The sequence below is a fragment of the Spodoptera frugiperda genome, chromosome 8, assembly GCF_023101765.2.
Source record: "Spodoptera frugiperda isolate SF20-4 chromosome 8, AGI-APGP_CSIRO_Sfru_2.0, whole genome shotgun sequence".
NCBI lineage: Eukaryota > Metazoa > Arthropoda > Insecta > Lepidoptera > Noctuidae > Spodoptera > Spodoptera frugiperda.
Genome location: NC_064219.1, coordinates 1,159,727 through 1,179,550, shown reverse-complemented (window position 1 = coordinate 1,179,550; position 19,824 = coordinate 1,159,727). Strand labels below are relative to the sequence as shown.

The window sequence follows — 19,824 nt, the reverse complement described above, 5'->3', positions numbered from 1 at the left end:
GGACTTTGGATAGGAAAGGGAGTATTGAAATAGGTCGGAAATGAGAGGGTATAGTAGGAGCAGAGACTTTCGGGAGAGGACGAACAAAGGCATTACGCCATAGGGATGGGAAGGTACCGGAATAGAGGGAAAAATTTATAATGTGGGTTATAGCTGGCAGGACGTGATCCAAAATTGTGATAATCATGTGATGATGGAGATAAATACCTACACCACCCCCTCTTTTAACCATGCGGTCGTTCCTTATTAGAACATAACCTGGGAGGGGGTAGGTTGTGGACAGCAGTGGAGCAGAAATTGTGAGTTTACAAATAAGCACAAGGCATTCCATATTAGAAAACCTATTCATAATTATTTTAACCTATTCATAATGTTTTGTAATTGTTTTTGTTCTCCACAGCATCAGTCCGACCAGCATGCCATGTCCTGATGAAGCAATGCGTCAGCTCACCATGCCAGCATGGAGCTCCCTGTTCCGAGGGCTGGAACCGACCGCTGTGTGATTGTTCCATGACTAGCTATGGAGGACCTACTTGTGGACGAGGTAGGTGTTCAAATATGAGATGTTGTCTTTAGCTTTTATAGGATGTTTTTGTTAATGACTCCCATGAATACCAAACATCTGATATTACCATCAACTGCTATTACCAAACATTGAGGTAACAACCATTGGGCTTTAATGCCATATTAAATAAATTATATTATATTATTAAATAGTATTCCAGACCTTGACATGCGCATCTATTGAATATTTAGAAAATTAAAAAAAACCTAACAATGAAGATCTGATACTGAGCAATAACAGTAATTTTATCAAGGTCTGAATCAACGAAGCAGTCATGGCATTAAAATTCACGACTACACTTAATAAAACTATTTCATCACAATGTTCCAGAAACACCAACTATCTACCTGAACGGCAGCCAACACCTCACAGCGGCGTTAGGTCCTGAACATATAACGCAAACTGAGGAACTATTGCTTCGGTTCCGCACCAGCAGAGCTGGTCTCCTACTCCGGACGGCTTCTGAACATTCTGCTGATAGGATCGAGCTCGCTGTGGCTGCTGGGAGAGTCAGAGCCAGTGTCAGACTTGGGGATAGGGAAAAGGTTGGTATTAGTGTTTTTGATAATTATGGTTTCCTTGAAATAAGGGATGGATATTGTAAAGTCTAATCTGACAACTATAAAAACCAAACGGTTTTAGACTGAACAGAGAACAAAAACGCTGAAAATTGTGTAAATAAATCATAAGAACCCGGTTAGATAATATGGTTATTAACAAGTTAAAAAAACAAATTAGCCTAGTGGCATTTGAAACTTTGGTTTACCACGTTTTACGTTACTTTAACTTTAATACCATATCCATGAATCCATGCCTATAAAATTAACAGTTGTATTAGTTATTAATGTATCAGTTCGATTTCTGAAACCTTTCTGAATGTCAAACAACGTCACTCTGTTTCCAGAACCTTCTAGCAGGGACAAACGTAGCGGATGACACATGGCATACGGTGAGGTTTTCCCGTCGCGCCTCCAACCTCAAGCTCCAGGTGGATGGAGCGCAGCCCGTGCGCGGTATGTTATGTACGTATGCACGGGGCACCACCCGCACACCTTTTGTTTTGACCCCTAAGTAGACGACTACAAGGTTGGTTTTGCTTTGGCTGCGTTGGTGAGAGTTGTGGAGATTTCAAAGCAAATGAATGCTGAATTGAAACAGAACACACATATACATGGACAGAGACATTGTGTTTACACAATCATGTAATTTCAATACGTTAAAGACAAAATTTTGTATGACTTATTGTTCTAACTTCTAAGTATAAAAGCTAAATACAATTCTTTGGGTGAAATGCTGGGATGTCATTACTGATAAAGTCATCCAGAAATCTATACCAAATATAAAGAAAAAAATCTAGAATTTATTTTGTCTTATTCTAATGGTATTTTAAATCGCAATATGCTATACAGGGGACTTTAAATAAAGGTTTAGATTAGAATTAGATTTTAGCCATGATCGTCCCACTGCAGGGCAAAGGCCTCCCTACCCTCCTTCCACTCTTCTCTGTTGAGAGTCATGATGTTTGGGTAGGGGTTTAGACAATTAACCTACCACGCTTGTCTAATGTTATAGCTTAAATTAAGATAAATTATTAAAGATACAAGGTGCTACAAGGTGTACAAATTGTGATTAAAAGTACCGTACACAATATTTTCAACTGATTCTTCTATTACACAAAATATTCACATGAAACAAAAACAAACAAGAATTAAATGATGTAATTTTCCTTAAAAGATCTAAAAAAGATAGTCCCAACGCAGTCAAACCAAATATAGAACTTAAGAACAAATTTGAATTAGCTTGGCTCAGTTCAAGCAAATTCAAATTTTGCCACTTTTCCAACTCTTCAGAAAAGTGTATATCTGTTAGACGTCCTATTAGAGTGTAGTTAGCTGCTTATTTTACGTTGTTTCATAGCTGGCACTGTGTATCACCTTTCTGTTGGTCGCTATTGTTTCTTACTTCATTTATATTCATTTCTTCTAGTAGTGTCCTTTGTGAATGTGCTGATGTAGTTACTAGAGCTGGTAAACGTTGCTCAACTTCCATTTCATTCTAATCTCCACCTTGAACAAGTTCATTAAGATCTAAAATGGCTTTTGGTCCTTTGAGACAAACAAAAGTTTGGGCAACGTTTACAAATATCTGTGTTAAAATAATGTTTCAAAATTGTTTGTTGGATGACTCGGTGAGTACATTACGTTATGAGATACTTAATTGAATATTTTATACTAAATGATCTTTAAACAAGTATCTGATGACTGTTTGCTCATCTATAAATGTTTGAGAACGTATGTAGCGGTTAATGACATGTGTGTCGCAATTGAATGATTAAAACGTAGTAGGACAACGCTGATGACTTCTGCTAGTTTATTTGCATCTAGATGATCAATCTGTGTTTCAGTAACAAAGAGTTCTTAACAATGTTGTCGCTATGCATCTTCTAGATATTGGTCGTCTGTCTGACTCATTAACATCTCTCTAAGCTTGTCTATCACGTAACAGCAGAACTGAAATGTATATAACTTCAAAATGGCTGCTAATAAAAGTTCTATGAGAATTTACTTTGCTAATTTATTTTTCGTTTACAGTCAATGTTGTGGTTAGGTGTGTTGCATTTGGTCTTGCTTGTCATGATACTAAAACATAAGTTGGTTTTACAGCTGAGACGATTTTAGGAAAAGCGTCAACGTTAGAGATATCGACATTACATTTAGGAGGACTTTTCCACCCTGAAGAAGAAATTCAGATGACGTCGACTCTGCCAAACTTTGTTGGCTATCTGCAGAAGTTTGTATTTAACGGTATCAGATACATTGACATGGCGAAAACGCTTGGAGTTGGTACCAATGAAGAGACTAACAATATCTATGATACGTCGAATTTAATTTTCACTGGCAAGTTCGTGAAGCCTGATTCGCTGAATGTGTACAAGTCCGTTACATTCAAATCTAAGCATACATACGTTGGGTTGCCACTGTTGAAGGCATATGCGAATACTTATTTGGACTTTTACTTCCGAACAACGGAGATGGATGGTTTGCTTTTCTACAATGGAGGCAAGAAGCAAGATTTCATTGCGGTCGAGTTGGTAAATGGCCATATACATTGTGTATTCAACCTGGGTGATGGAGTAGTGACGATGAAAGATAAGTTGAAGAACTTCTTGAATGATAACCGATGGCATACGGTGTCAGTGCGACGACCAACGCCAAAGATTCATACGCTGCAGGTTGATGATGACTTAGAAATGCATACAACAAGTAAGTTTTATTTATATGTAAAACAAACATCATATTACAGATTAGAATTACTGCTCAATTTTTCCAAACTTTTGTAATCATTGGTTTTAAACTTAATTGCTAACCATTTCATATAACTTTCGACTTCAGAAAAACAAAACTTGATGAAAACATTTTAGATCACTTGAAAAGATTTTTAGAAGTCTTTAGATGGCTTGAAAAATTATGTTTATGTTATTTATTTTTCAGGTTCGAACTTAATGCTGGAACTAGATAGCGTGCTATACGTGGGTGGAGTACCAAAAGATATGTACACAGCTTTGCCAGTGGGAGTACTGTCTAGACAAGGGTTTGAAGGATGCATGTCTAGTCTTGATTTACCTGGAGAGTCACCATCGCTGATGGAAGACGCTGTGGTTCCTAGTTCTTCTTTAGGGTCAGGATGTGAAGGTAAGGGAAATTGAAGTTTAGTATTCAGATAATAAAGTTAGAAATAAGAGTAATTGGAAAAAAAGTAACCACAGAGAGACCTTTGTTCAGCAGTGGACGTCTTTTGGCTGACAATGATAATGATGATAAAATTGTGATCGTTTTTTGTTTGCAGGTCCAACGAAGTGTACTCACAATGCGTGTGCGAATAAAGGCGTTTGTGTGCAGCAATGGAATACATACGTTTGCGATTGTGACTTGACATCGTTTACTGGACCCACGTGTTACGATGGTAAGAGAAAAGTCATCAAAGATAATTATGTAATTGATGGATAATATGAAATTAATATGATAAATGAAATAATATGGATTTGCTATATCGTTCACTGATCTCCTTTCTTTTTCTTGACACTATGCCAACTATGTTTCTGGGGTCGGCCTTAAAGAAATTTAACTAAATATCAGTATTTATTTATTTAATCTTTAATATACACAATACAATTACATAGTGGTACATAAAGAGAACTCAACGCCGTGTAGCATTCTCTACCAGTCAACAGAAGTATTTGATGTTGCATTGCATAAATTTACATATAATTATATCTTCCATTGTCTACTTTACAGAATCCGTAGCATACGAATTCGGTCCAGGCCGAGGTATCATCACCTACACGTTCCCAACTGACTCTGTAGCAGACACGGAGACTGACAAGGTAGCTCTAGGCTTCGTCACCAGCAAGGCTGATGCTGTACTGCTGAGGATCGAGTCTTCGAACACACAGGATTACATGCAGATGGAGATTGTGAGTACCATGGTTGGGAGAATCCATTTCGTTGTAGTAGTGCAGCAAAGAATATTACAATAGTCTTTATATGTATATTTTTTCTCTGTTCTGTAATCATTGTGGTACCGGCAACTATTTGTTTGATTTAGAACATCAATTATTAATGTCGAAATAAAAACAACTGAGTTTCTAAAATTTTATTATAATTGGTACGTACGGTACGCCAAAGTAGAAATAGTTAGAAAAGTATCATGGATTTTAGTTAATTATGAACTTTATTATCTGATCATAAATGTGGCACTTCTAAAGCGTGTGTCTGTTTAATATTTAACTATTGTCTGTCTGTACCTTCAGATACGAGGAAATCTCTTCATGGTGTACAACGTCGGTGGTGGAGACCATCCATTGGGCGATGAGACTGCCAGGGTCGATGATGGAGCGTACCACGTGGCTCGCTTCACAAGGAACGGTAGCAGAGCTTCATTGCAACTGGATAACTATGCTGTCATCATTAGACATCCTCAAGGTATGTTGAAGAATTTTTTTAATAAAGAGTACCTTATATTTCTTCTGGCACTTTACAAGTGCTTGCATGCTACTTCTTGAGATTTTGACTGAAATAATGGAAGAACAATTTGATACATAGCTATAAGGAATCGAAATAAATTAGACACAAATGATCACCTTAAGCTACGCTCTTACACTAATAGATTTTTCTACCAACGATAACGCTATCTCATAGACAGTACATTACGCAAAGCCTGGTGTAGTCGCAAAGTCTAAAAATGGAGTATTTATAATTGCAGGTGGTCAACAATCAACTATATTCAACGGCATGTCAACGATCGCCGTGGGTGGCGGTGCTGGCGGCGCTCGCAGCTTCAGCGGAGTGATCGCGGGGGCCGTCGTCGATGGAGTCCGGCTGTTGGACCTGGCCGCTGCAGGGGACCCCGCCGTCTCTGTACGGGGAGACGCTAGGAGAGCTCACACACCACTTGATAGAGATATCAATCGGATGCAGCAAGTAAGTCGTAGTTTTAGGGAGGTTTATGAATGTTTGTTGGAAATGTGGAAAGTGAAGATGTGAGTGGCTTTAACCGAGCAGTCGCCAGTAGAATACCGAGGAAGGCTAAAGGCTGTTCGCCGGCCAAGGTTTGATTCCTAATTTATAAAATTTTCATTAATGGTATAGGAACTGACAATGATTCAAGCTGCCATATTTTCACCAGTTTAAAAACACATGTTTTTAAACTTTAACTGTGAAATGGCAATACTAAAAGTAAATGTTAAATGTCTAACGGTAGAAGTAACAATAATAATTTCTACAAAACAAAAAATAAATAAAACATCTAACTAACAAGAACATTTTACGTTGCAGACACCACCATCAGGGTACGGTGGTCCAGGAGTACTAGACGAGCTGGTGTATTCTGGAGCTGGCTCCGGCTGTAGAGATGATGATGAAGACGCCTGCGTGCTACCTGATGCAGGGTCTGGAGACGATCTCATCACCCCTGTGTATGTTCCTTCTACCAGGCGACCACCGTCAAGGTTACATAAGGTATGAAATTAAAGTATTATATATATTATTATATATTTGCTTAAAGAATTAAAATTAACCGTTAATTGTGAACATTTACAAATCAAAAATTTTGCTAATTACCAGAACAAATCAGAAATGTTAAATAATTTCTTTCATTTACAGGGTGACACAAGCGGAAAGTTGATGAAACCGTGTGACGATGAAGATTGTATTGAAGGGTCCGGCTCCAGCGTTGACGAAATCACGGAACCAGATCATCCGATGACTACGTAAGTATTATTATTGAATCAAGAACTAGACTACAGTTAAATATACCTGCATTGCTAATTTGCTATTGTAAGGGACTAATGTTCTTTTCAAAGGGGAAAAATAAAGACAAATCACAGTGTACCCACGTAAAATAATGTAGAAAAGCTCTACTAGTGTCAAGTCACAGAGGAACTAGCCTACAGTAGGCTGTGCAACGTCGCCGCGTCTGCGCACGCTGCTCATGATGAAGGGTCCCTCTGTGATTAGTTGGGCATTTTTCCATAATCAGACAAAAAATAAAAACAAAAAACAAATGTTTTCAATTAGTCAATGTATATCGTTTCATTTTACCTCCACAGGTCAGGTGCAAGCAGCACCCACAGTATGACGTCACCGACAGCCATTATAGTGTCCACGGAACACGTGGACAAATCTCTGGAAGGGTCCACGGACGGGTCCACTGGGTCCAGTGAGACTACCAAGGGCAGTACAGTTGGTCAGCCGACGTTACCTGACCATGATAACATGCACGCTGGTACTGTGGATACTGCTACCCCACCTGAGAGAAGAACGACACCTACTGATGGTAATGAGGAAAATTCTTGTTTTATTAGTTCTTAGTGTTCAGTATAGAGGTAGATGTGTTTATACTTAAGTCTTTAACTGCCAATAGAAAACTGTTGAAGGTAAATACTCCGCTAACGTCGGTCACTGGTGACCACCACGGCGTTCAATGTGTTAATAGTTTTTAATTATGGAAGAGCCTTCGAGTCCATCTTGAAGAATTGATGTATAGAAGAAGATCAAATTACATTATTTTCTGAATTAATGTATTGTATCTGAGTACTAGATATCACAAGCAACTTGAGGCAGTCCAGTTTAACTTAGGAAACATTGTTATGAAAAGGTTATATGAGTTATTCCTAATTGTCTTTTTCTATTTTCTCCAGAACACTCACACACTCGCACAAGTTACCACTTCACACCTACACTAACAGGCAAACACATACCAGACGAACCAACTCACACTACAGAGGAAGACACCAATCACATACCAGAATATGAAGACCGGCGCGAGAACGAGATAGAAGCACGGACGCCTACTTATGAGACCGAGAGTGAGCAGGATAGAATACCAGGGAGGGTTCATCCAGAATACAATGGGTATGACGTAACACCGAAGTGGTATCACCCGAAAACAACTGACAATCGGGTTGTACCACCAGAGTCGGAGTTTTTCGCGACTATTGTTGGTAAGTATGAAAGTCACACCAACCAATCAGTGTCAATAGTCAATACCATACTTTGAATTTGTAATCACATTTGTCTAAAGGTGACAATGTTTTTGGGATAGTAGATACGCGATATAAAAATTATAATTCATAGCTTTATCCATGTCCAAGAATAGCTATATACTTTAAATAAAAGTTTTGATGAGAAAGCTCCAATTACGACCAATGTTGTTACTTGAATTATAATATTATACCAATAACGTTTAATTTTCCAGGTATTGTGGCGTCGGTGCTGATAGCAATAATATTGATAGTGATCATAGTGCTCAAGTACATCGTGTTTAAGTTCGACCCCTCGTACAAGGTGACAGAGGATAAGAACTACCAGCAAGGAGCCAGTGCGGCACTTTTGGGCAATCAGGTAATGTTTTGGGTAATCCATTCTATATAAATGCAGTTTTAAATGTGTCTTTTCTAAACAGCACAGGTGGGTACATTACTTTATTATACGGTACCTACTTCAAACCTTTTCTTACATTGGTTAAAACTAATTTTGGTTATCATGATTGGACAATATTAATTTTACATCAAAATTCAGAGGGCTTAGTACGAGTTTTTTTACGTTTATTGAGATCGAAATGAGAGTGTCTTTGGCACTCTGATTGGTTGATTCACTCCCATCGGCCAATCAAAGCACCAAAGGCGTTCTCATTTCGTTTTCGCCTAATGTAAAGGAAACTCGTACTAAGGGTACTGATACAATAAATTGTGGTAATGATTTGTGTTTGTCATTAGTGTTCGTTATTAATTGTGACTTGACAAACGATTGTATTGCACCACTAAACTAATTATGTTTGTGCACCAGGCTCACTCAAGCTACCAGAGTGGAGCATCGAGTGCTCCGACCGGGGGCGCAGTGAGGAACCTGCAGCCTCTGCCCCTGAACAGGAACGGCACGGCGCCCACCGCCCCGCTGGCGCCCATACCCACGCAGCCGGTCAAACGAGACGGCATCAAAGAGTGGTACGTGTAAACCCACGAGTGAAAGGGACAACTATACTTTTGTGTGTGTCGGACATATCAAGAACATAGTGAGTGGTTGTTAGACGCTTCGAATCGAACCTCGCCGGAACATTGGGCGTTAATGCTTTAAGAATAAGACATAATGACTGATACGCAAGTGTTTTAGTATTTTGTAAATATTAATTAATAATGTTTATAGATGGGTCACTTGTGTGTACGGACGCGATTGTGTTGGCTTGTGCTTACTAGACTTTAATCAGATTCGAAATTTCTAGAACATTGGCATCTTGTGCTACCTCTGTTACCATATATGTCATGTTCTATCGAATCTTTTTTCTGTCTAGTGTGTCATAAGTCTTGATAGAAAAACCTAGAGAATATGGAATTGCATTTTACTATTGTATAGTTAGTTTGATTTGTTTTTGTTACTGATGTTTTATTGTTAAACCTTAGCTTTTCTGACCTGTACATTGCTATTATTCATGTATTTGCGACTTAACTTTTCTATCTACATTGCCTTTAATAGTTTAAATTAAACTAAGACTATTGTATATCGATTGTAGATATTGAATTGTTGATTATGGTGTCATCATTGGGTAAATAAATATCCGATTCTTTCTTCTTCTCTTAAAAATACTTCTTTGGGTTTTCTTCTTGAAAATACTTTCTCTTCTTCTTCTCTCTGAAATTTATTCAATGATGGTGTCCTATAAAACTTTAATATCTACAACTGCGTAAGACATAAGATGAAAATGCTATATTTGGAGCTGCCATCACGAAATTGAAGCATATCGTTCAATTGAAGACTACAGTACTTTTACGATTCTCAATAATCTTTCCTATATATATTAGATGTTATACAATATTTTTAAATAGGCGGGGCGTGGCGAGTAGTATAGAAAATGGAATCATAATCATCAGAGTTTAAGATCAAAATTCGCTTGGAGGTAGAAATGAAAACAGGTATATTATTGTAGGATGCGTAACAAGTATGAGCTTGTAGATTTGGTATGGAATATAGATGTTCTGAGTTGTAACATATCCTCCATTTATAGTATTCTGTATTTGTTTTGGGACACCTTTGTATTGATCACCAATGAGTCTTTATTAAAACCTATTGTAAAAGTGTTTCTAACTTGCAACCATTTGTCAATCAAATCATTGGTGATTGAATCCTTCTCTTCTTCTTCCTTAATAATTTATTTGCTCAAGTTACCCTCAATTAATTTGATCTCAGGCCTAATTGACTTATAGTGAGAAAGTTAATTAAATTATAAAAATATTCAGTCAATTTATTCTCAAATTAATTCATATAATGATGAGAAATACATAAGTAATTGTTAAATGGAATGTTTACAAACGTTATTGGTGAAAGAATGGAAAGATAATGGATTTTACGAAAGCGTTCGATACACTTTAGCAGGAGTCTGTGGATGTGGAAGACCTAATGTGCTCATTTACATTGAATATAATAAATCATCAAATCCATAAAAAGATAACAAAAGCTTTATACGCGATAAAATAGGTAATAAATGCAATACAACAAGCAATAAGTATTGGAGTGCCACAAGGACCCGACATTGGCCCAATACTATTCTTCCAACACAATGGGCACTTTAAGTAAAATAAAACTATAAGAACAAAATTAAACAAAGTCTATTTAATTGGCAATGTTTCTTCAGTAATTTTAAGCTGCCTTCAGACTTTTCTGACTCTCCTGAAAATATTGCATGCAAATTTCCTCTTGAAAAATAACTTTAAAAAAAGCTGCTTATATTTTTACATCTAGTGTGTATTTGTACATCCACCGTCCCGATTTCCTCTTTCCGACTTATAAAACTTGAATTAGCTTTAAAATAAGACGAAAAAAATAACATATTTATATAGATTGTTATAAAGCACAGGTTTTAGGTATTCGAAGTTGCATTTAAAGTAATGTTTGAGTGTTTGGAATGAGGATATGCGATTGTGACGGCATCTATAGCACTTGTAACTAAATCATCGTCATTATTTTCTTTCTAGAAGAAAAATAGGATAGAATGACCATATCAGTACGGTTTTTTGATTGTTTACTTTGTACGATCTCTTTTGATTCGGTGTTTAATCGAATGTACTATCGCCTCCCTCCTGTCATTGAGTAGGTGTCTACCAATCGCATATGTTTGTTCTCTGCACACAAATGCAGCATTTATTGTAAATAGTTATTCAATATAATACTGTAAACTATAAGCGATACTGTACGGTGTAATGTCACACTCGTTTTACGGCACAAAATGTTAGTAAAAGGAATAACAATTTGTTTATCTGTCAATTTTAGTCGTAATATTTAGTGTGTTAATCATTTATACCGTGACGTAATTGTATCGTAATTTATTATGAGGTTTTCTATAGACACAAATATGAAAAGAAGTGTAAAAGATGATAGTATATCTTCCATAGAAAAATATATGTAAGTAAAGGTCAGGTACCGTAACAGAAAGTAAATAAAAATACAAAACCAATACAAGTTTTGAAATTAAAAGCATAGGTACATATATAACCTCAAGTCTGTCTCCCATGGGGGTAAAGAACGCCAATGGAAAAGCACTTAAGTGACGCACACCTTGAAAAAGCGTTAGTATAATTATATTATAGAGGAATAAAAATTGCATTTATTCAAGGAAAGATTCTGGCGACTCACAGTATTTAAATCCACAGAACAAACTCTGAGAATTTCGACTAGTAGACAATTACGATCGTGTCAGGTGATTTTCAGAATAACTTTCATAAGTCATAATTGTGTCTATAGAGAAACGATGTAAAGTATTTTTTGTTCGTTACACAATGTTTAACTGATGTTGTTACTCACGATTCCGGTCGGACCAATTTTAGTTTCAATGTAAAAGCGACAGTTTTTAAAAATAATAATATATTATGTAAATTACACCGTGTTGTTGTTTTATTTTTCTCTAACACCTATTGCGCCTAACGGGCTCGTTGCCGCCCGGCTAGCTGTCGGCGAGCAGTATACATTTGGCCTGCGCGGGCGCGTCAACTACGACCATTGGGCATTAAGAGGACCGCGCGCTGGCCACCCATAGTCAATATTGACGATATGAAATATATTCTCTCCTTTTTTTCAACACCCCCTTTTTGCCAGTTGTGCTACAAATCTCATAGAAAAAGAGGTGAATGTATTTCTAACACCACCAATCGAAGCCGCACTTTCAACCCGTCGACCAAGGAAGATCATAAAATATAACGAGGCTGACTGAATTCTAGACTGTGATACTACTGCGCATTTTTCGGAAAACCGAAAAATAGACGATTAATGATACTTTTTACAAATCTGATACTCCTTGCTTGGTACTCAACCATTCCTTATCATAATCACCCATTGATATGGACCACTTATTTCTACCACAATCAGATTTGAACTCGGCAAAACTCTTTGATATAAGTTCGACCACAAATCATGAACTCTGCAAAGTAGGATCTAAAAGGGCCGAAAGATCTTATCGGTATGAACGTATATATTTAAAAAGATTATCAAATAAATCGATTCACCTTGAACCTTGAGTCTAGACTATATATGACTCCTTTGTAGGTTTAACCGGACGAGCTTTTACCATCAGCACGAATTAATTATCACTCTTAATCGAGCAAGTGAATATACCAGATATTACCTTCCTAAATGCCTATTAATAAGCTTTTACCATCGTAAAAATCGCCCTTGATAAGAGATTTGTGTAATTTTTGACTCGACCATTTTTTAAGTCGGGTGTATGCTGAAATACTATGCTGAAAACCGCATCAAAATCGGTTCAGTCAAATGCGAAATAATCGCGCATAAACAAACATACATACAGGGCAAACTAATAACCTCCTTTTTTTAAAAAAAAAACTTTTCAGGACCACGCATAGGAATGCCATACCAATTGTTAAACTGCCATCTCAGCAATTGTATTCATCATCAAAACCCAATAACAAAATAATTATAAAAAAAACCAACAACCAACAACAAAATACTCCAAAGGAATAAACCATCAAAGGTTCAATACGTAACCTTGAACCTTCACCTTTGGGAGGAAATGGAGGGGGGCGATACATTAAAGCAATCACGTCACGATTAAACAAAATATTGAAGATTGTTCTGAACTTGTGATATTTCCATAAAAGCCGTCGCGTGCTGAAATCGTTCGTGCATTATTTACTGTAATGGTTGTGTTGTTTCGTCTTATACGGTGCCATTAATGGTGCAATCTTTTGGAGTAAATTTTGTATTTGTAGGCAGGAATCTGTAACAGTTTTTTTTTGTCTGACGTTTAATTTTGTAGTTCTAAGAGGTTTTGTTTTATTTCAAGCAACTAACTTGGTTTTCAAAACTTTTATTAATTCTATTTAAATTTATTTTCAAAGCTAATAAATCATGAATGTTTCAAATTTGATTCAAGTCAGTTTGATCAGTTTCCTTCCAGGTTTTAGATTGTATGGTCATCTGGATGATCTATCATAATCTAGAGATCATCCGAAGTTTCGAATACCTAACTTTTAAAAGTATTATTTGAGTCTATGAGAAATCAGATCTGTCTTACTAGCTCTATACAAAAAATATATCGCCTGAACATTTAAATAAAATGGAAATACTAGGTATTTCAAATTTAGCATTTCTTTTTTCTCAATGGACTTATCACAATTATGTAAATAACTATGAGGATTCCAGTTCGTAGGTGGTCATCACTTAGGTTCAAGCAGAGCACTTATTTTACTCCCACACGAAATATGACATCTTTAAAGAGGAATAATGCGCTAGGTATTGAAATATATTTCTTATTGTCCAATGAGATTGTCGTTAGACAGGTAATTGTAACAGTTAGGAATTACTTAGTGATGCAAAAAGTCTTTTTTGGTAACCAGTCCGTAATTTATTCCCATCCCATATAAAACAATCCTCATCAGAGTCGTGAGATATATTTTTGATATATTGGACACCACCAAAACAATGGCAACATTATACACATTGTTACATAATATAAGTTTTTAAACAACAGTTCATCCGTGATCATGGCGCTTGCAACAGTGCCGAAATATCGGAAACTTATAGAAATAGAAAAACATGGTAAATATCCCGTTTCATGTTCCAATTATTACATAGTCGATCTAGAGTACCTACTATTTATTCCAATAACGTGGGTGACGCCGCAGGCAGAAGTTAATCCTCCACGAAATAGGAACTAATCATCTTGTTCGATGTCGTGGGAAGCAGGAACGAATCTCTAAAACTGAACACACAAGCATCAGCTTACAGGAAATTGGTAATTAATTTTGTTGATAAGGACCTTTGGAAAGCCGATACACACTTTGATCTTAAAATACCATGCGGATATTCTATGGTTATGTAAGATGATCAGAACATGTATTCAACAAAGATATTTTATCCTTAATTTATTGTGTAGGTAGTCTATTCATTAGAAAAAACATGTTTTTCCTTTTTTTTTGTTAAAACAAAAGTCCTTATTTTTTTTTTGTTGAGAGGGAAAATCATGCAATGTCTTTTTCCGCCTAGGGCGAAACGCGAGAGATTTTCAGACTCTTACTGACTAAAAACCACCCCATTTCTACTCTTACTCTTCAAGCCGGAGTAACGGTAACCGGCTAAGTAGTCCGCAGTTATAAATGTGAAAGTTTGTTTGTTCAGATGTTTGCATGTTTGTCCGTCAATCACGCTGAAACTACTGAACGGATTTTGATGAAATTTAGTACACAGACAGGGTATGAGCTAACTTGAGTGATAGGATATTTTTTATTGAACGTGGGCGAAGTCGCCGGGAGAAGCAAGTAAGATATATAATTACAATAAAATGCATTTATAATGATTAAAGTTCATTCACACTACAGTTCAAACCTTAAACTCACAACCTTCACTTGGCAGGTATAATTATTTACAAACATATATTGTTAATTGTAAGTTAATGATTTATTACAGTGCTATATTTAACAAATAAATAGGTAGAGGTTTTTAAAATCAAGCAAATATGTAGATATAATAGAACATGGTGGTCTGTTTATACAATAGTAAGATTAATATTGATGCCCGAACCGGAGCTGCGGACAACGTAACAGGTTATGGGGGCTCCGGCTCAAAGCAGGAGAACGAACGGGGTGGTATTTTATATAGATTTTAATAGTCAATAAGAGTCTGACACTCCCTCTCACCTCACACAAGGTGGGAAACACTCAATACGGCGTTATTTGTATTAGGGATCTGATGTTACTTATATTCAATCCAAAATATCTGCTATTTCAATGTGGACAAAGTCAGAGCGAAAAATAGTTTTCATTTTATAATAATCAGGCTTGTTACACGTACACTGTTAATGTGTTAATAATGTTGTTAGAAACGGTTTCACGATTCTTATCGACCGAGTAAGAAAAATGTAAACAAAGAGCAACACAAAGCGTGCACAGTTCTCTATCTCTGAACTCTAAAGTTCAAAGTTTTTACCGCAAAATGAATCGGTTAGGCATTAGTGCAGCCTTCGTGAACATTAGCGGCCGTCCAAGATGTTCGTGTTTCTTCGTACAGTTTTATTTTTCATACATTTCACTTCGAGCATGAGTGAAAACCCACTCCTAATGACAACTGCAAATTCTGGACAAATAGCAAAAACAGCTGAATGCGTTTTAAAACTCTCCGCTAAATATTTCGTCGAGAAAAAGGCTCTAAGTGGCAGCATCGTGATAATCAACATCAACTCCTATACCTCGACGACACAAGGACTATTATTGCAAACCATACACAGCGGTATCAAATATTCTATTATGGTAAAAGATTCTTTTTATCCGCATGCAAACGCTTCCCATTTCCCTGAGAAAGCGAAAAATTACATGTTGATTTTGGAAGAGAAATCTGAACTGGAGAGGAATATACTACAATTGAATAAATTACCAACTTGGAATCCTCTAGCAAAAGCCATAGTGTTTTATCAACTGAAATATAATGAGACCGCAGAGGAGACAGCCATAGACTTCATTAATGAGCTTCGAGATTACAAGTTGTTTAAGACAATCGTATTCATTTACGATGAGTATAATGATGTGGTTATATCTTATACTTGGAGGCCGTACAGCGACACTAATTGCGGAGGAAAATGTGAATACGTGTACATTCTGGATAGATGTACAAACAACACAATATACGAGTTCGAGAAACAACACGACATGTTCCCTTCGGATATGAAAGGGTGCCCGCTGGTAGCTTACGCTGTCATAGCTGAACCATACGTCATGCCAGCGGTAAGGAAGCTCACTAATACTTCGTATGACGACGCCTATGAGTTCCAAAAAGGAGGTGAAATAAACCTCGTGAAAATCATAAGTCAATTCACGAACATGACACTAATTACGAGAACATCAGAGGTACAGGAGAACTGGGGCGTGGTGTATCGCAATGGAACTGCTACTGGTGCTTTCGAGGTATTAAGGAACGAGACAGCCGACTTTGTGATAGGAAACGTCGAAGTAACCAGGGTACTACGAAAATGGTTCCATCCCACGGTAAATTACTTACAAGACGAAATGACAATTTGTTTGCCGAGAGCCCAACAGGCACCCACTTGGGATAATCTAGTCATCATATTTCAATGGAGTACGTGGGTGGCCACGTTTCTAAGCCTCGTGATAATGGGACTAGTATTTCATTTCTTCTATTACAGAGAGCACAGCAACGCGACAAAATGGCCGACTAACTCATTGCTGATGACGTTCAGTATGTTGCTAGGATGGGGAGCCACCTTTGAGCCCAAGAGCCCCACATTTAGAATACTAATCTTCGCTTGGCTCTGTTTCAGCATAAACATGGGGATATCATATGAATCGTTTCTCAGAAGTTTCCTAATGCACCCGCGATTTGAAAAGCAGATAAGCAGTGAGGCGGATCTTATACAGTCTGGAATTCCGCTGGGAGGTAGAGAGATTTATCGGTCTTATTTTGAGACTAATAACGCGAGTTCGTTTTATTTATATCGCAAGTACAATTCGACTACGTTTTCGGAGGGTATAAGACGGGCAGCTTTGCAAAGAAACTTTGCCGTCGTTTCTTCGAGACGTCAAGCCGTCTACCAAGACCAGAAATTGGGTAAAGGGGCGCCATTAATTTACTGTTTCCCCGAGAGCGATAATATGTATAAGTACGGAGTTGCTATACTGACACGCCGCTGGTTTCCGATGCTAGAAAGGTTTAATAACATCATTCGTAGTGTTACCGAGAATGGTTTGATTGACAAATGGATGAATGAGCTGTTAATTCATACTGTGAGTTCTGAAGAGGCTAGTACCATAGTGCCGTTGAGCATCCAGAACTTGCTTGGAGCATTCATGTTTATAGGCTTCATGTACGCTTGCAGTATTGTCATTTTCTTAGGTGAAGTTGTTTTGGGTATTATTGAGAAACGAAGACGTGTGAAAAGGTTTAAATGTAAATGTTCCTGGTAATTTGTTTTTATTCTGCGTCAGGTATGACTACAATAAAGTACGTAAACATTTCTTGGAAAAAATAATAATAATTGGATGGATTTTGTTTTAATGCCCCAGACAAAAATTTTCTCCTGTGTTGTGGGTGCGTTTACAAACCGGTGCGATGCGTCACCCAGACCCGAAGCAACAATTTGCGGATTACACAAAGAGTTGCTCCGTGCGGGAATCGAACCCGCTACCCGTTACACGGCAGCCAGTTGCCCAGCCTCCGCGTCAACCGTGCAGTGTTATTAGAAGGTACATTCATGAATCAAAAATCATTCGCAGCAGATCTATTCCCATGCCTCCCCAAATGTAATAAAACCATTTAAAATTGTAATAAAATCGTAGTCAAATAACATTTATAGAAACTATAAATAATTAATTTAAATAGTTGAATGTGAAATGGAGCGCAGTTATTCTGATGATGGCGAATATTAAATGCTGTTAACATGCCGGTTGCATGTAATTACTAATGCAAAGCGGTTTTAATTCTGTTTTTGCTTCATTGAGGGTCACTCAACCGATTGATCAATGATTTATAACATAATCATCCCAGTCATACACTTATTACATTTATTTAGTAAAAAATTTGGCAATTGTGTATGTACAATATTAACTTAGCCACCAATCATAGTCAAACACCCCTAAATCTTCTCTTTACCTAAGAGTTACTTAGTATGAGGGAGCAATTAAACTAATCCCTTACTTGTACGTCAGTACGTCAGTACAAGTAAGGGATTAGTTTAATCGTCAGATTATTGACGTTTCAAAATTACCTAATTTAGGATTAATTGAAATAAATATCTTGACTTTTTGTAACAACTAAAATATTGTTAAGTGTCAACTTTCTTAGCTCAACCTCTCTCTAAATTTTAAGAAACCCGGGGTTTCTTAAAATTTAGAGAGAGGTTGAAGGAAACAGTCATAACTATAGCCCTTACTATAAAGTTCTAAGATCGACGTTCTAAATCAATCAAGAGTCAATACACTCAGCCTACTCCAATGGCAAACAGGCGTGATAAAAGGTTATGTTATATTAAAGTCTAGAATCGAAGTAAAACGCAGTAAATGGCAATGCGGCCAGTCTTCTGGGAAAGTTCCCCAGTGACAGTGATGCAGACGAATACTTTGATGCCTTATGGAAGGATAGTTATTTAAGTTTTTATTATATGTAGATTTATATAATAATGTAGGTAATTATGTAATAGTTGTTTCATGAATACTTTGTCAACTAATAAAATGAACCACGTAATAAAACCTCTATCGAAATGCAGTTAGTTATGAAATAAACAAATACCTATTTGAGCGTTTAACCAGATACAATTTCAGTGTTTCCCACAGGGGAGCTCCTCTTGATTGTGACTTATAAACGGAAACAAAGCACCATTTACGTTGATGTCAGCTAATACGGACGTAATATTCATTCCGTATTATGTCGTATATGTATTATATTGTACCATTAATTCAATGTATTATGTTGTTTGTATATTGACGTTATGGGGAGGTTGCGGGTCATATAGAAATGTTGGATGTTTTGAAAGTTACTAGATGAGATAATGCGTAAGGTGGCCACCGGGGTGGTTTCAGTGAGGTGAAAATCCCTTACTCCCTAGCCTTTCTCCCCAAAAATCTACGATTTAGATTTAGGTCTTTTGAAGGATGAGATAATACGATAACATAGAAAAAAAGGCGATAACATAGAACGTAATGTATTGTGAAACTTTCAATTGGACACACAGTATTGTTCATTCATTATTATCATCATCATCATCAGCCGAGAGACGTCCACTGTTGAACAAAGGCCTCCCCTTAGTCCTCCACGTAGAACGACAAGCCGCCATCTGCATTCACTGGCTCAGTATTATTAATTTTTTTTTTGCCAACTCCGGCAATAAATACGAGATTTTAAGGTGAATTAAGATTAAGATGAATAATATATCATTTATATCAGAATAAAGCATCATTTGTATTTCCTTAATGGATGTTTAATTCAGAAAATTATTTAATTTGTGCCGAATTACGTGAACTGCACTTAATATAATTATAAATCTTTCAGAAGTATAAATTTTATGAAGCTGTGTTAATGATTTACTGTTTTATAGTAAAATTGGCATTTAAAATATGTTATTTTTTGTGTATTTAATTATTTTTATTGAAAATTTCTTCCGTACGGGCAAAGGTTCTACCGCTAACTCCTTAACCATTTAAGCTATATAGAAATTAAACCACAAAAACAGACAAAACAAAACACTCCTATTCT

The 19,824-nt window shown here is 36.8% G+C and overlaps 2 protein-coding genes across 4 annotated transcripts in view; both read left to right on the top strand.

The window, feature by feature from the left end:
- Positions 1–11,993, top strand: part of LOC118275848 (neurexin-1) — a 179,591-nt gene extending 167,598 nt beyond the window's left edge. For 2 of the 3 annotated variants that reach the window (XM_050695468.1, XM_050695466.1), the window contains exons 14-28: positions 401–544; positions 896–1,110; positions 1,470–1,587; positions 3,229–3,828; positions 4,057–4,257; positions 4,412–4,528; positions 4,861–5,039; positions 5,376–5,547; positions 5,828–6,045; positions 6,400–6,582; positions 6,727–6,833; positions 7,173–7,399; positions 7,764–8,066; positions 8,321–8,466; positions 8,911–11,993. In XM_050695468.1, coding sequence (XP_050551425.1) covers positions 401–544; positions 896–1,110; positions 1,470–1,587; positions 3,229–3,828; positions 4,057–4,257; positions 4,412–4,528; positions 4,861–5,039; positions 5,376–5,547; positions 5,828–6,045; positions 6,400–6,582; positions 6,727–6,833; positions 7,173–7,399; positions 7,764–8,066; positions 8,321–8,466; positions 8,911–9,078 — 3,098 coding nt within the window. In that variant the 3' untranslated portion in view covers positions 9,079–11,993. The remainder of the gene's footprint in view (positions 1–400; positions 545–895; positions 1,111–1,469; positions 1,588–3,228; positions 3,829–4,056; positions 4,258–4,411; positions 4,529–4,860; positions 5,040–5,375; positions 5,548–5,827; positions 6,046–6,399; positions 6,583–6,726; positions 6,834–7,172; positions 7,400–7,763; positions 8,067–8,320; positions 8,467–8,910) is intronic. The other variant, XM_050695467.1, reaches the window with a different exon arrangement.
- Positions 11,994–15,611: 3,618 nt separating this feature from the next.
- LOC118275849 (uncharacterized) lies at positions 15,612–17,612 on the top strand. Its single transcript, XM_035593952.2, has one exon. The coding sequence runs from the start codon at positions 15,612–15,614 to the stop codon at positions 17,538–17,540; it is 1,929 nt and encodes a 642-aa protein (XP_035449845.2). The 3' UTR covers positions 17,541–17,612.
- Positions 17,613–19,824: the final 2,212 nt, after the last annotated feature.